Here is a 14,726-nt window from a genome sequence, read left to right as displayed (position 1 = left end):
TGTCGGTAGATGTAGGCCCAGTTTGGAGGCAAATGCTTGTTGTTTTGTGGGGTCTGTGAGGATATGTGTCACGTTATCTCTGCGGATTAGGAGTTTAAAGGGGTGACCCCATCTGTAGGCTACTCCTGTCTGGGTTAATGCCGTGGTGAGAGGTTTCAGCTCTCCGCGCTTGGCTAGTGTGGTGGGTGATAAGTCCTGATAGAATGCCAGCATGGCGGTGTCTAGTTTTGGCGGGCTTTTTCTGGTAGCCTCCAGAAGCGCTTCCTTGACGGAGTAATAGTGAAGCCTCACTATCACGTCTCTGGGGGCTGTGTGGTCTTGGCTGGGGGGCTTCAGGGCTCTGTGGGCTCTGTCCATGGCCAGCTCTTGTGGGGTTTTGTCGGGTAGGAGGGTTAGAAATACCTCTTGTAGTGTGGAGTGTAGCATCTCTCCGGTGACAGTCTCAGGGAGGCCTCTGATCCTGATGTTATTTCTTCTGGATCTATTGCTGAGGTCTTCCAATCCGTTTTCCAGTGATTCTATGCGTGATTGCAGGGTTGAAATGGTGTCTGCCTGGGTAACTACTGTTTCCATGATGTCATCAACCCTTTGCTCCACTTGTCCTGTCCGCTCCCCCAATTCTGTGATGTCTGCCTTCATGCCCTGGAGCTGTTTCTCCAGTTCTGTTGCCATGTGATTTTTAATATCGGCTGATGCTTCTTTGAGCAGCCATTGGAGGTCTGATTTTGTCAGCGGTGCTGACTCCAGAGCTGGGTAAGATGGCGCCGGGTCTCCTTGCGCTCGAAAGTGTGAGGCAACCGACGGCTGTGAATCACGTTTTTTCCGGCTGCCGCCCATTGCTGTGGGGTACCCGGTGGGTGAGTGGGTTGTTTGGTGGGGTTTGCTGCGCTGTCAGTGTGCTTTCCGGTGCTGAATTGTGCCTGGGTCTCGGGAGTTGTCGGCTTACGCGGCCATCTTGGTTCCCGGTCAGGCTCCGCCCCCCCCCCAATAGGCAGGCGAATTTTAAAACCCACAGGGACTCTTTCTGGCCACAATAGTGATGGAAAAGTTGTTTCAAGGGGACTAACACCTGGACTGTGGCATGCCGGAGGAGGATCCATAGCAAAACTCCCATGGAAAATGACATAGTTGATGCAGAGTCTGGTTTTAATCCATAAAGGGCATAAATCACCTAACATTCCTAAATTGTTTGGAATAACGTGCTTTAAAACATCAGGTATGATGTTGTATCGATCAGGCAGTGTAAGGGTTACACTGTTTTTTTTTAGGAGTGTGAGGTGAGCGGTTTAGGCGTTGTAATCGCAGGTGCCACGAGGAGCTGAGCGGTTATGCAGCCATGTTCTCCAGTTGCTGGTCACACCGGTCTAAAATGTTGCCCCACAGCCAACCTAGATCATTTTTCCACTTTTATTGATATAAAAAAAATTGTCCCTAAACTATGCCTCAAGAGATTTGTTATAGATAAGACAGAATTGCCTACTGTGGTACAAGAACATACCAAATTAAAGAAAAAGTCCACATTATACCCAAATAATTGTAAAACAAATTCAATGAGGGCATTTGAATATCTCGTAATGAGAAAGAATAAAGAGAATTGATAAGAATCGGATGAACCTTAAAAAGGAAGAACAAAGAGCCCTTAAAGAACTTAAAGGGACACTATAGGCACCCAGACCACTTCTGCCCATTGGAGTGGTCTGGGTGCCAACTCCCACTACCCTTAACCCTGCAAGTGTAATTATTGCAGTTTTTTATAAACTGAAATAATTACCTTGCAGGGTTAAGTCCTCCCCTAGTGGCTGTCTATTAGACAGCCACTAGAGGGAACTTCCTGCTCTATAGCACAGGTTTTTGTGTGAGGACCTCCAGCGTCGCTCAAATCCCCATAGGAAAGCATTGAAATTAGTTTTCAATGCTTTCCTATGGGGTGCGCTAATGTGCATTAGGTCTCCTCGGCCGGTGGGCGGGATCAGTCTCGCCCACCGGCCAACGTATGCAGAAGGTGGAGCGGCGGGGGAGGAGCAGGCAGCGACGCGGGACATGTCGCTCCCTCAGGTAAGTCACTGAAGGGGTTTTCACCCCTTCAGCAACCGGGGATTGGGGGGTGGGAGGGAGAGAAATCCTGCAGTGCCAGGAAAATGGATTGTTTTCCTGGCACTGGAGATTCCTTTTAAGGAAGATAAAGAGGTGATTATTAAACCTGCTGACAGAAGGGGGGGGGGGGATTGTAGTAAAGGATACATCCTACTACATTGAAGAATCCTTAAGACAACTAGATGATGGAGTCACTTACAAGAAGTTAATAGGAGATCCAACTAAAGATATGAAGAAGACATTCTCAGAATATCTAGATAAAGGCCTAAGTATGGGAATATTGACAAAACAAGAACATGAATACTTGATGGTAACACACCCTAGGATACCAGCTTCCAGCGCTCAAAATAGCCACGGACGTACCAGGTACATCCGAGGTCCTTAAGGGCTGTTTTTTGTCGGATGTACCTGGGATTAAATAACAAAAGTAATGTGACCTCTGGGTTGTAGCAGTCCTTTGTGATTCTTATGCACTACAGTGACATGAGTTAAAAAATGAATTGCATAAATAAAAAAAAATGTATCATCCATCACATGAGCAGCAGATTTACTTTGTTAATGACAGTGACTAGAGGAGAAAGAACAAGAGAAGTTTTGAACCTTAAAGCAGATGGATTACACCAGGGAAAAACTATGGCAAGTTCCACACTTACCGATGATGTGATTTCTGGCCATTTTAAACGATCCAGGAGAAAATAACTGTATACCATACAATGTAGGTATCTGCAAATATGAACCTCTAGATCCAGCATCCAGAAGCATTATAGAACCACACAATATACAGAAATATATTGGCCTGCTGTATGCAATTATTTTGTTGTATCCCTGAAAAAGAGCATATGCAGATTGATTAGTGCATTAAACATAAATAATGTTCAGAAAACAGTGTTCTAGTATACATGGTATTGTATATATTTCAATAGAAAATCATCTTTATTGTTTGTAAATGCAGCAGTGCGGAGCAGCAAATAGCTTTAGAGCTTTAGAGATATTTTTTCCATGTATAATTTTTCATTGGTTTTATATCAATGAAGGGATTACTCTTGGTATATAGCCCAATTTCCAATACAGAAATTCACATGGAATGGTGCAATCAATTAATGCATTGTACGACATTACAGTAACAAATACAAGTATAAATATAACAGACAATGCTATATACACAGAGTTTATTTAAAAAGTTCTAAGATGAAGACACACAGGTGTTAATAAAAGAAGAATAACAAGTGGGGTTAAATAGCACCTGGTATGTAAGATAAAATATATATCCCAACCTGGTGTACAAATACGAGGTAGAAATACGCAGGCTTGTCTCTCCAAAGGGGTTAATATGAGTACATTTTCAATAAGAAGGCAGTAAATCCAAGCATATTTTTACCGTAGGTGGACCACAATATCAGCTGAGCAGAGAATGCAGGAAACAAAACCTCTGGAACAATTAATAAAATCACAATAAATACAATAAAAACTCCCAAAATAAAAACATAAATCCAATGTGTTTCGTCCAAGGGCAGACCTCCTTAAGGATCTGGGACATTGTTGCATCATCCTGCTTATAAAGAGCTCTTGATTTCATGACCAGAATCAGCTGGTGGTTGTATACGTTCCACCCTGGGACGCACTTCCTTCTTCCTGTATCGTGATGTCTCGTCCGACCTTACGTTCCGTCCAAATCCATCTTCCATGCAAGTCAAATGTCGCACATGCGTCCCACATACTGTGGGCTTCATAAGGGCAAAACTATGCATAATAAAAACAATATCTACCAACATCAATTAATAGATCTTGCCATGTATCCTTGACAGACTATGTATAAAAGACAGGAAATAATCTAAATGAAATATATTAAGAAAATCTCAATTTACCCCTGTTTGTTTTTCTTATTTTATGAACACCTGTGTGTTTTGATCTTGTGTATAAAGTATTGTCTGTTATATTTTTTTGGGGTGGTGTTGTGAGGTTCACCATTACAAGCTTCATTTAATTTTATCACATGACAGGAGGCTTCCTATTTTGCATATCTATCTTTACTAAACCACACAGCAGTAAAGAAAGTAAACGTTTAACCAATCAAAATGCAATAGGGAGTAAGGTATTCAGAAATTAGGCTCTTTCTTTACTGCTCCATCAGGTTAGAGTTTTTGGGTTCTTCCATTATATACATATATTATTATACTGTTTTATGATCTTATTGGATTTAAATACCTATTTGAACTTTTATACTTGTTCTCTTTATCTTATTTCCTCTGATCTAGCTTACTAGCCAGCAGAGTCTGCCTAAACTGTATTCTCAGTTTTTATTTACATCTTTCCCTTACATTTTTAAATATACTACACTTACACTGTGTTCTCATTTATACTTATTTTATTCATATTTCTTTTTAACTGGCTCGGTTTTACTGTTTTTTTTTTTTCTTTTCCTTTTCGTGTTCCCGTTCACCCGACGACTATCCCAACGTCGGACACCTTCTCCCACCTACCACTAGACCTACTTTTAAGATAAGAACTTGGTGCTACAGCTGCTCATCCGTTTTCTTCACTTTGCAAATTAGCGCTAGTACTACCCTGTTTTGTTTGACCTTCTCCCACCTACCCAGCCCTTCACCGCCGCATCGGTACGGTCTATTTCGCTCACTTGCCGCTCTCACGGCTCCCCGCCCCATCTCCAAACACGCGCGGCGGCCTTTTGCAATCTCGCATCTCGCAAGATTGCACCCGCCATTTTGGTTATCCCAGCAGTGCCGCGAGGGACACACACTTAGATGGAATTCAAGCACATCGCTCATAATCAATTATAAGAGGTCTGTCCGTTCCAATTACTGCTATTAGCTGTACATAGGCACTAAACAACCATTATCCTGTGCCTGTCTGGGGTGCTGCCCCACATAACCTGCTGCTTTTGTTTGGAGATCGCCCTGTGGCCACCTCTGTCACCCTGGGTGAAGTCCAGCATAATACAAAAATCCCAATATTGTGGTGCTTGCCCTGTTAGGGCTATTGTCTTGGCCCTATCAGTGCCTGATATAAACAGTTATAACTGATCATACCCTGTAATTGGATTACTACATCTGGCATTCTTATAGATCCTGCTGGGGTCATTATATACAATTACACCACATACCCTGCTGGGGTTATTATATTATAATTATTATAATTATATTTTATTGTGAATACATCTATTTGTACACCACTGCACCCTGCTGGGGTCAGCAAAGTGTTACTTACACAGTGAATAAAGTACAGCTGCACTGACCTCTATAGCTATTTACTTTACGCCCTGTGCCATATAAATTGCATCTGCTGATCAGAATATGGAAGCCTCTCAAAATACAGTAGACTTCCAAAATATGATAAACGAGGCAATAGCAGCCTCCATGGAGAAAGCCCTCTCCAAAATGATGGCCTCTAATACTGAAAAGAGGATACCATCTAAAACCCACCAATCCCGACACGATTCAGATTCCGAGGGTTCGGAACCACATAAGAGCCAAGAACCCTCCATTGGCATACGCCACTGGAAAGGGGAAAAGGGTCAACAGAACCCAACTAAGGGTAAAACCGCGGCTAAAAGATGTAAGCCCTCAACGGTCACTACCCCGACCCCGCTACTCAATTACTCCTCTGAAAAGGAAGACATACAGACCAAGTCCTTGGCCAATTTAGATGAGTGACAAGCAGACAAGTCAGACGGGCAGGAAGACGCTTGGGGTACCGATTCCGAGTCTCAACCAGGCCTATTACCACACACATTCCTGGGAGACTCCCAAGTAAATGACGCTGCGGATAATCCGCAGGAAGACGAAGACGCCATCTTCGACCCATCAGGTCAGAGATTGTTCAGGCCAAGGAACCTAAGACACCCTCGCTCAGTGGACTGGACACCCTCAGATCACCTTGCAAAATGTATGCATCTCTGGCTTAGAAAATCCATGGATAAGACAGTTCGCAACAGACTACGTTCAGAATGCCCAAGACCCTCTCTACCAGACCACGTAGCAGAGACACCAAAGTTTGACCAGGTGATGACCACCTATATGTCCCGTGGTGGCCATGACCCATGCAAAGGCGTGGAGAAAGGTTTCAGAGCAGTCCAGGACAAACTCAGTGGGACCACTTTCCAGGATCATGTACCTGGCAGATGATGCTCTCACGAAAGCAGACCAATTCGACGCGACCATGGTTCACAAATGAGCTTGCAATGTACGGGAGTGGGCACAAAGATGCTTTTGCTCTGTGGGTAACACCAATGCCGCCCTCTCATCCGAGCGGCGCAAAGCAGCTTTACTCCGCATTGACGGAAAGTTGGTGGAATTGGACACCAAAAAACTGGGTCCGCTGGCACAGGTCAAACTGTTTGAAGACCCATTCCTCAAAGACTTAGATAAACATGTAAATATGTTTATTTCTCTGAACAAAGCTCAATCTTCCATGAGGAGAATGTTTAGACATAACCCCACAAGGGGTGTTTTTGGAAGGGCTGGCCGCCAAAGGGGCCATGCTGACAGCCGATTCTGGCCTTCAGGCCCCCGCAATGCAAGGCCCCAACCTTTCTACCCTGAAGTGGGATACCGTCAACAGTTCTCATACACCAGAGGGGCAGACAGAGGGTGTGGACCATGTACCCGAGGCAGAGCACATTTTTTCCACAGGTAAGCAATCACCTAATACATTGCCTTCCCCTTCATATTGCAGGTCGCATCTCCCTTTTCTTTCAGGAATGGCAAACCATCTCCACAGACAGCTGGATCCTGCAAACAGTGCAGGGCTACATCATCGACTTCACGGTCTGTCCACGACAAACGGTCGCTCCATACCCCATCAAATGCTTGACAGAGGACACCGAACTCATTCACAAAGAACTACAAGAACTGCAAGCGAAAGGCGCAATCGAATCTGCCTCCAGACTACGAGGTTTCTTCAGCAACATATTCCTGGTGAAGAAGAAAACAGGAGATTTTCACCCCATCGTAAACTTAAAAAGACTCAACGAATACGTTATGGACAGGCACTTCAAGATGGAAGGCATACACCTCCTGAGAGACATATTACAGAACAAAGATTGGTTCACAAGACTGGACCTAAAGGACGCATACTTTTCAGTACCCGTCCACCACTCCTGTCGACAATTCCTACGGTTCCACTTTCAGGGCCAATTCATGTGCCTCCCCTTCGGCCTCAGCTCAGCCCCATGGTGTTTCACCAAATTACTGAAGCCCGTGGTCGCTCATCTTCGAGCACAAGGAATTTGGTGCATTATATACCTGGACGACCTCTTGCTGTTCTGCTCCGACAAGTCCAGACTGATACAGCACACAAGCTATACCACGGATCTCCTATCATCCCTGGAATTTGTAGTGAACTTCCACAAATCAGCCATGGCACCATCTCAAACAGTACAATTCCTAGGATTTGAGATAGATTCCACCACAAGCACCCTACGGCTACCGGTGTCAAAGATCTCAAACATTCGCAAAGAACGGCGCAAGACCATTCGAGCCCACACCATTCCACTCCGCGCCCTCGCTCGAATAGTGGGACTCCTCTCAGCTTCTATACAAGCTATCTTCCCGGGCCCACTTCACTACAGGGCGATGCAACGCCTCAAAGCATCTTTCCTCAGACAAAACCCATCCTACGACCAGCCGATCCCGGTAACGGAGGAGGTCAGAGACGAACTCAGCTGGTGGCTAGACAGCATGGAAGCATGGAATGGTCAGGCCATCTTTGGGAGCAAACCCGACATAGTCCTGGAATTGGACGCCAGCCTCTGGGGATTGGGCGCCACAAGCAACGGTACATCAACAGGCAAAGCCTGGACCTCCCAGGACCTCAACATGCACATAAACTGCCTGGAACTCCTGGCAGGATCTTTTGCCATCCGCAGCCTTGCAAAAGAAAAGATGGACTGTTGCATCCTTCTACGGATGGACAACATCTTGGCGGTCCATTGCATCAACCGCCTGGGCAGGGCACGATCCCGGATCCTGTCAGAAATAACAAAGGATATTTTCGACTTCTGCTTACCTCGCAACATCTCTCTTAAAGCGGAATATCTCCTGGGGGAAACAAATCTCACGGCGAACTGGTTTTCGCACCACTGGAGGGACACCAGCGATAGGAAACTGGACGCCCAAATCTTCCAAATTCTAACACAGCATCGAGGTCCATTTCACCTAGATCTATTTGCGTCTCGCAACAACAGGCAAACACAGACATATTTCAGTTGGCTCCCGGACCCGAAGAGCAAAGCAACGGATGCATTCCTTCAACTTGGCGACCACGGGGGAATATGCTTTTCTCCCATTCGCCATGATAGCAAGGACCATACACTACCTGAGATGACAACGAGTATCTCTTCTACTCATCACACCTCTATGGACAGGACAACCATGGTTTCCAGACCTCCTAGCCCTATCTTGCCGGGATCCCCTCCTGCTACCTTCACACCAGTATACCCTCAGGGATCCGAAAGGGAGCCCCTACCCATTGATCCTGGCCAACCGACTCAATCAAACTCTTTCCGGGGTGCCTGGCAAATCGGCGAACTATCGCAGGCTGCTAAGGATCTCTTATGGGACTCATGGGCTCCAGGAGCCAGAAGATCCTACCTGTCCGCGAACAGAACCTCGATCCATTTACTGCCTCTATTCCTTCCATTTTAAACTATCTAACCCATCTGTTCTCAATACGACGATCATACAGGTCACTTAATGTGGTCCGTTCCGCTATCTCAGCGGCCCATGTCCCTATTATTATTAGTAGGAAAAGACCCGCTGATATGTCGACTTCTCAGGGGCATTCGACTGCAATGACCCCCTGAACCTAAATACTCATGACTCTGGGATGTCGAGATAGTCCTACGCTTCCTGAGGGAATGGCCGACCAATGACAGACTCTCACTTCGACAACTCTCAGCTCTCAGCTGCCTGGCGTCCTTCCGCAGAGTATCGAACATCCAGGCGTTTGACATAGATGCATTCTCGGTCTCCCCAGAGGGAGTCACATTCCAAATATCTCATCGCACGAAATCGGACTCTTCAACAGTTTTCTAACCCTTCTTTAACTCCGATCCACAACTCTGCGTCGTAGCCTCTCTACGACGGTATGTAGAGGTTACGCTTCCGATTCGGACATCACCTTCTGGACAACTCCTCGTGTCATATGTTCGACCACACGTTCCCATCACTACCACTACACTAGCCAGATGGGTTTGCTGGATACTCTCCTTAGCAGGTGTAGACGCTTCCTTCGGGGCCCACTCGGTACGAGGAGCAGCAGCTTCCTCAGCTTTCGCAGCGGGTGCCTCATTATCGAATATCCTACGTTCTGCGGACTGGTCGAGAGAATCCACGTTTCGCACTTTTTACTTTTGTCCGAACTCTAATGCGGCCATGTCACTCTTACTACAGCGTTAAAAATGCAAAATAGGAAGCCTCCTGTCATGTGATAAAATTTAAGATTATGCTAGCGTCAGTGTACCTATAATCTTAATTTTAATAATGACAGGAGGCGAGTATTTTCCCACCCTTTTCCACCCGGGGAAGATGGGACCGTTCGAACACTAGATTTAAGTGCTTTCTCTCTCATCCTTATCTCGAAATCTGTCTCTACGCTACTCCTTCATCGGTCAGGGACAGTTAACTGTTAGCAATTGATTCTATCATTTACGCATATGTTGCTAATATCATTGCTGGATCACTGTCACTGTAACAACCAGAGTCTAACCCATTTCACACTCTCATTTCAGTTTAACTTCATCAGCTTCTGGAGTTTCGGGAGCTACTTTGGCAAACTACCTATACATCCCCTAATGTTGGACGCTCACCCGTTGGTGTTGGTTACAGTTTGATCATCATACTACTGGTCGTTCACCGTTGTGTCTTCCAGATGTCAATTGATGAACTTCTCTATGTTACAATATTGAACCTTTTCTCTGTTATGATGTCGCTTCTGAAAGAGGAGGAGGAGCCTATTTTCTGGGAATACCTTACTCCCTATTGCATTTTGATTGGTTAAACATTTACTTTCTTTACTGCTGTGGAGTTTAGTAAAGAGAGATATGCAAAATACTCGCCTCCTGTCATTATTAAAATTAAGATTATAGGTACACTGACGCTAGCATAATCTTCAATTTTCACTACATCTAAAGTGATTTATTTCTGTTATACTTTGTATTTCTCCCCACTTATCACTATAGTGGTTATACCTATGGCATCACAAAATGTCTATCATGAAACCCAAAAAGAGAGGAGTAAAAATATTAATTCCTTATTTAACAATCAATATAATGATATGGAAAATAATTTACATAAGACATTTGCAAAACTGGAATCTTTATTACAAAAAGAGACAAGAAAATGTTGGGAAATTACTACTTAGAACAGTATTTGTCATTTGGCATCATACCTAGAGGTTAAAGAATGTTAAAAAACTATTGGGCTGGAAGATAAACAGTTAATGGATGACTGGATGCAGGCAAGTGACTAATGTTCTCGGAAGTATATGAAAAGCCTCTTTAAAAACTATAAAGGAGGATATTAACACATTTGAAACCAATTTTGCATTGAGTCAAGACACTGTAATGATAGACAATAAATGTAAACAATTAAAAGAAAAAAAAAACTAAAACCAGTGGATGATAAAATATCCAGTAAAAAATCTTCTGAATTTAAAAGGTGCCAGAATGACTATAAGATGGGAAGACAAAAAGATTGATCTTGCCCAAAATTTCAGAGAAGTTCAGATACTAAACGGAACCAACAAAATAACCATTCTGAGAATGCCCCTATCAGAAGATATCAAGACAGAAAATATAGTTTGAAAAAACCACAGACCCCTGTTAGGAATATATGTTCCAAATTACTTCAGGTGTCACCTCACATACTTAGCAATTCCACACAGACAAAACTAGAACATTCAGAGGGGATTTTTATTATTTCTGGAGAGAAACTCATTACACAAGAACTTACCCTTTTAGCAAAGGGATTAAACTTTGCACCAACTGCAGGCCCAAAACCATTTAATTTATTCTTAGATAATCAGACGTTTTTAAAGAAACTTAGTATTAAAAGTTTTTTTTGAGAAACAATCTGCCCATCCTTTTACTAAGTCAGAAAAGGAAGAGGATGTATCGAACTCAGCTGCTAACCATATAGTACATGAATAAAATTTTTACCCATATCATGAAAGAGGTACATTTTTTAGAAGTTTTTAATGAATTGGTTCAAGCAGCCTTGGAATACCTAACATCTACTGAAGATCTAATATAACTAGAGAAGAATGAGAAGCAATAAAAATATTGATGGAAAGTCATAATGTGATAATCAAAGAGGCTGATAAATGAGGAGGTACTGTGGTCATGAAGAAGAAATACAATATAAATGAGGCCTAAAAGACCTGCAAGGTCTTAAAGGAAGATCCAACTAAACTTTTTTTTTTCAGGAATTAAGGAATCTTTTAGATCTAAAATTGGATTTAATTTTATTTTTAACCCTTTTTCTAAAACAACCATTTTTTTTTTTTTACTTTTTACCTAAGATCCAAAAGGATCTTTTAAATCCATCAGCCTGTCCGATTATTACTGGGATTGATTCCCTGTCATGCAATCTTTCAGCCTATATTGATTTAAGTTATACAAAATCTACGCTGAGAATATACGCTGTCTCAGTGTATATGATTAAGAATAGAGAGTGTAAAATAGACGGGATTATTCAACTTGTCAAACTAAAAACCTGTAAAAAATATGCTGTCTAAATCTGTTAAAGTCTTATATAAGTTAAGACATGATAAACTTTGCAGAGCAATTGAAAAGTGGGAAATCGATCTTCATATATAAATAGATGAAGACGTTTGGAAACTATATTTTAATAAATTATATAAACACGTCCACTGCTTAAATGTGACAGATTTACAGTTTAAACTTTCAAATAGATGGTACTTGACACCGAATCTTCTAAATAAAATATATCCAAAAACATCCAATAGATGTTGGCGGTGCAACATTGATAAGGGCACCTTATTACACATATGGAGGTAATGCCAACCGATATATACTTATTGGAAACATATAATTACATTAATTGATTATATGACAGGATATAAATTAACAATGGATCCAGGAACAATTTTATTAAATTTAATTGAGTCAAAAATGAAGATAATGGATTCAATGTACATTTTACACATCATTACAGAAGCCAAATTACTGATAGCACAGAATTGGAAAAATTTACAAATCCCATCCACCCGAGAAGTGATAGCACAAGTAATATGGCAAGCAAAAATGGAAAGAGGCATCTTAGTGAGCTTAGAAAACCGCTACACGCTAATAGAATAGTGGGATACTTGGATAGATAAATTATATATTTTTTTTTAATACAATTATCATAGAGTTTCTCTCATCCAGGTAAATACAATGAAACAAGGAGGGGGACAGAGAGATGAATAGTATGTTATGTAATGAGGTGGCAAGGGGTTTTCACATACACCCACCTTCCATGTCCAAAAAAAAAAGCAATTAAATACGTAAGGAATGGATGGGTCAAACAGGCGTATATAAAAAAAAAAAAAATGATGACGATAGTAGTTCAATCAAAGGTGATGAAAGGGCTCTCTATCTCCAAATAAAGATAGGGAAAAGTCAGATAAGAAAGTAAGACTAAAAGGGTTATTATAAGGATAATCAGGATAGGGATGGGGTGGAGGGAAGAAACAGGGGAACATACCATTAATTCAAGGTTAAACCCATGTCGTTTTACTATAGTTAAGAAAAGAGGAAGTATTGCATTAATGATGATAGAGAGACCTCAAAGCTGCTTATTTTATGCAAAAGTTTTAATAACTATACATATAGGTATAGTTATTAAAATTGGTATAGTTATTTCATACAGGTACTGTATGCAATACATTAAAAAAAAAAGTTATACAAAATCTACCGTGGAAATCTTCTTACTTACAGTGGATGTCACATCTTTATATTATAATATACCCCACAAGAAAGGTTTGGAAGCTATCCAGAATTCTTAGTAAAACACAATAATTTATGTGATATCCAGGTTGATTTTTTGATTAGGTGCATTAAGTTCATCCTCACCAAGAGTTATTTCTTTATTATTTCTTACACCTGGGCTGGTGGGAAAAGGTTATCGTAAAGTCAGATAAGTATTCACCATATATCCCCATGATGCATCTATGGGCTAGGTATATTGATGATATCTTGATCGTGTGGAAGGGCACTCACAATGATTTTAACACATTCGTAATCCTCTTGAATGACAACAATTTAAATCTGAGATTAACCTCAGAATTTGGTGATAGATCATTTAACTTTCTGGACTTGACAGTCTCAATTACTAACCAAGGAACTATCCAGACAACTCTTTTTTTAAAAAAAAACGACAGCCTTCAACAGCCTGCTACACTGGGATAGCTTTCAACCAAGGCCCCTGAGACAGGGCATACCTATTGACCAATAACTCAGGGTCCGCAGAAACTGCAGATTAAGATTAAAGCAAAAGCAAAAGTCTTAAAACAGCAGTTCAAAGATAAGGCCTACCCCAATAAATGTTTAAAAACAGCGTATGGGAGAGCTCTGGAGGCTGATAGAGTCACTCTACTTGGCAATAATCCTCCTGAAACATCCACCAAACCCCACGTATGATTGCGACATATGACGTAGGGTGGGACCGAGTCAAGACAGGTATTCAAAAATTCTGGCCCCTCTTAACGGATGACATACACTTGAAACAAGTACTGGGTCCAAAAGTTGAGATAACTGTGCATAGGGAAAAATAACTTAAAAGACATGTTGGTCCCCAGCAACCTCAGCATCCAAAAGTACACACTTGGCTAAACACTCCCATGATGGGCTCTTTCAAGTGTGGGCGCTGTGTTGCCTGTAAATTTATCAAACGCGACTCGAAAAAAGTTACTGACTGTGAAGAAAAACAGTCTTTTAATATCACCCCATATAGCTTGGTTGCTTCATCTAAGTGCTGCTTCTAAGTGTGTGCTTGGAGATATTCTGGTGAGTTTTACAGAAGCTTCAACTGTCTAAGATTTTGCTAAGAGGTTTTTTTTTTACTGTAACAGGTAAGATTCATCTGTAGGAAAATGTTACTGATTGCACAAAATTGCTGGTTAATTAGCTATTGTTTGCAAATAAGCATAGTCAAAGATATAAAGTAGTGTGAGCGCTCCAATCCCATAGATAACATAATAAAACCAACTGCTCCAGCAATGAAAGGGTTAACTAGATGTATGAAGTAAACCTGATACCTTCAATCTAATGAAAACTATTTGTAAATCAAGCCCCTGCTAAAAGTTGCCACAATACATATAACAACACAATCCGTTGAACTGAATAAGTCAACTCATAGGGTGCCTTTTATTAAAAAGAAAACATGAAACAATGTATAACACTTCATAGAATTTTATAAAAAGTAGCTAAAAATGAACCTGCATGCTACAATATCATAAAGTAGCCTCCTAAGCAGAGACATCAATGGCCAGAAAATGAATAATAGAGTTGAGCGGACACCAGGATGTTCGGGTCCGGCGGGTTCGGCCGAACTTTGAAAAAAAGTCCGGGTTTGTGATCGAACTTGCCCCCGAACCCTAACACCATTGAAGTC

The 14,726-nt window shown here is 41.9% G+C and overlaps 1 protein-coding gene across 1 annotated transcript in view; it reads right to left on the bottom strand.

Moving 5' to 3' along the window:
• The window catches only part of PCNX2 (pecanex 2), a 3,673,975-nt gene that overhangs the window by 2,783,040 nt on the left and 876,209 nt on the right, over nt 1-14,726 (bottom strand). Inside the window, exon 10 of the mRNA XM_063443387.1 lies at nt 2,748-2,919. Within this exon, the coding sequence (XP_063299457.1) occupies nt 2,748-2,919 (172 nt within the window). The remainder of the gene's footprint in view (nt 1-2,747; nt 2,920-14,726) is intronic.

Source organism: Pelobates fuscus, chromosome 2 (assembly GCF_036172605.1).
Source record: "Pelobates fuscus isolate aPelFus1 chromosome 2, aPelFus1.pri, whole genome shotgun sequence".
NCBI classification, from domain to species: domain Eukaryota; kingdom Metazoa; phylum Chordata; class Amphibia; order Anura; family Pelobatidae; genus Pelobates; species Pelobates fuscus.
The sequence above is the reverse complement of the archived record's forward strand: the minus strand, read 5'-3'. Positions and strand labels throughout refer to the sequence as shown.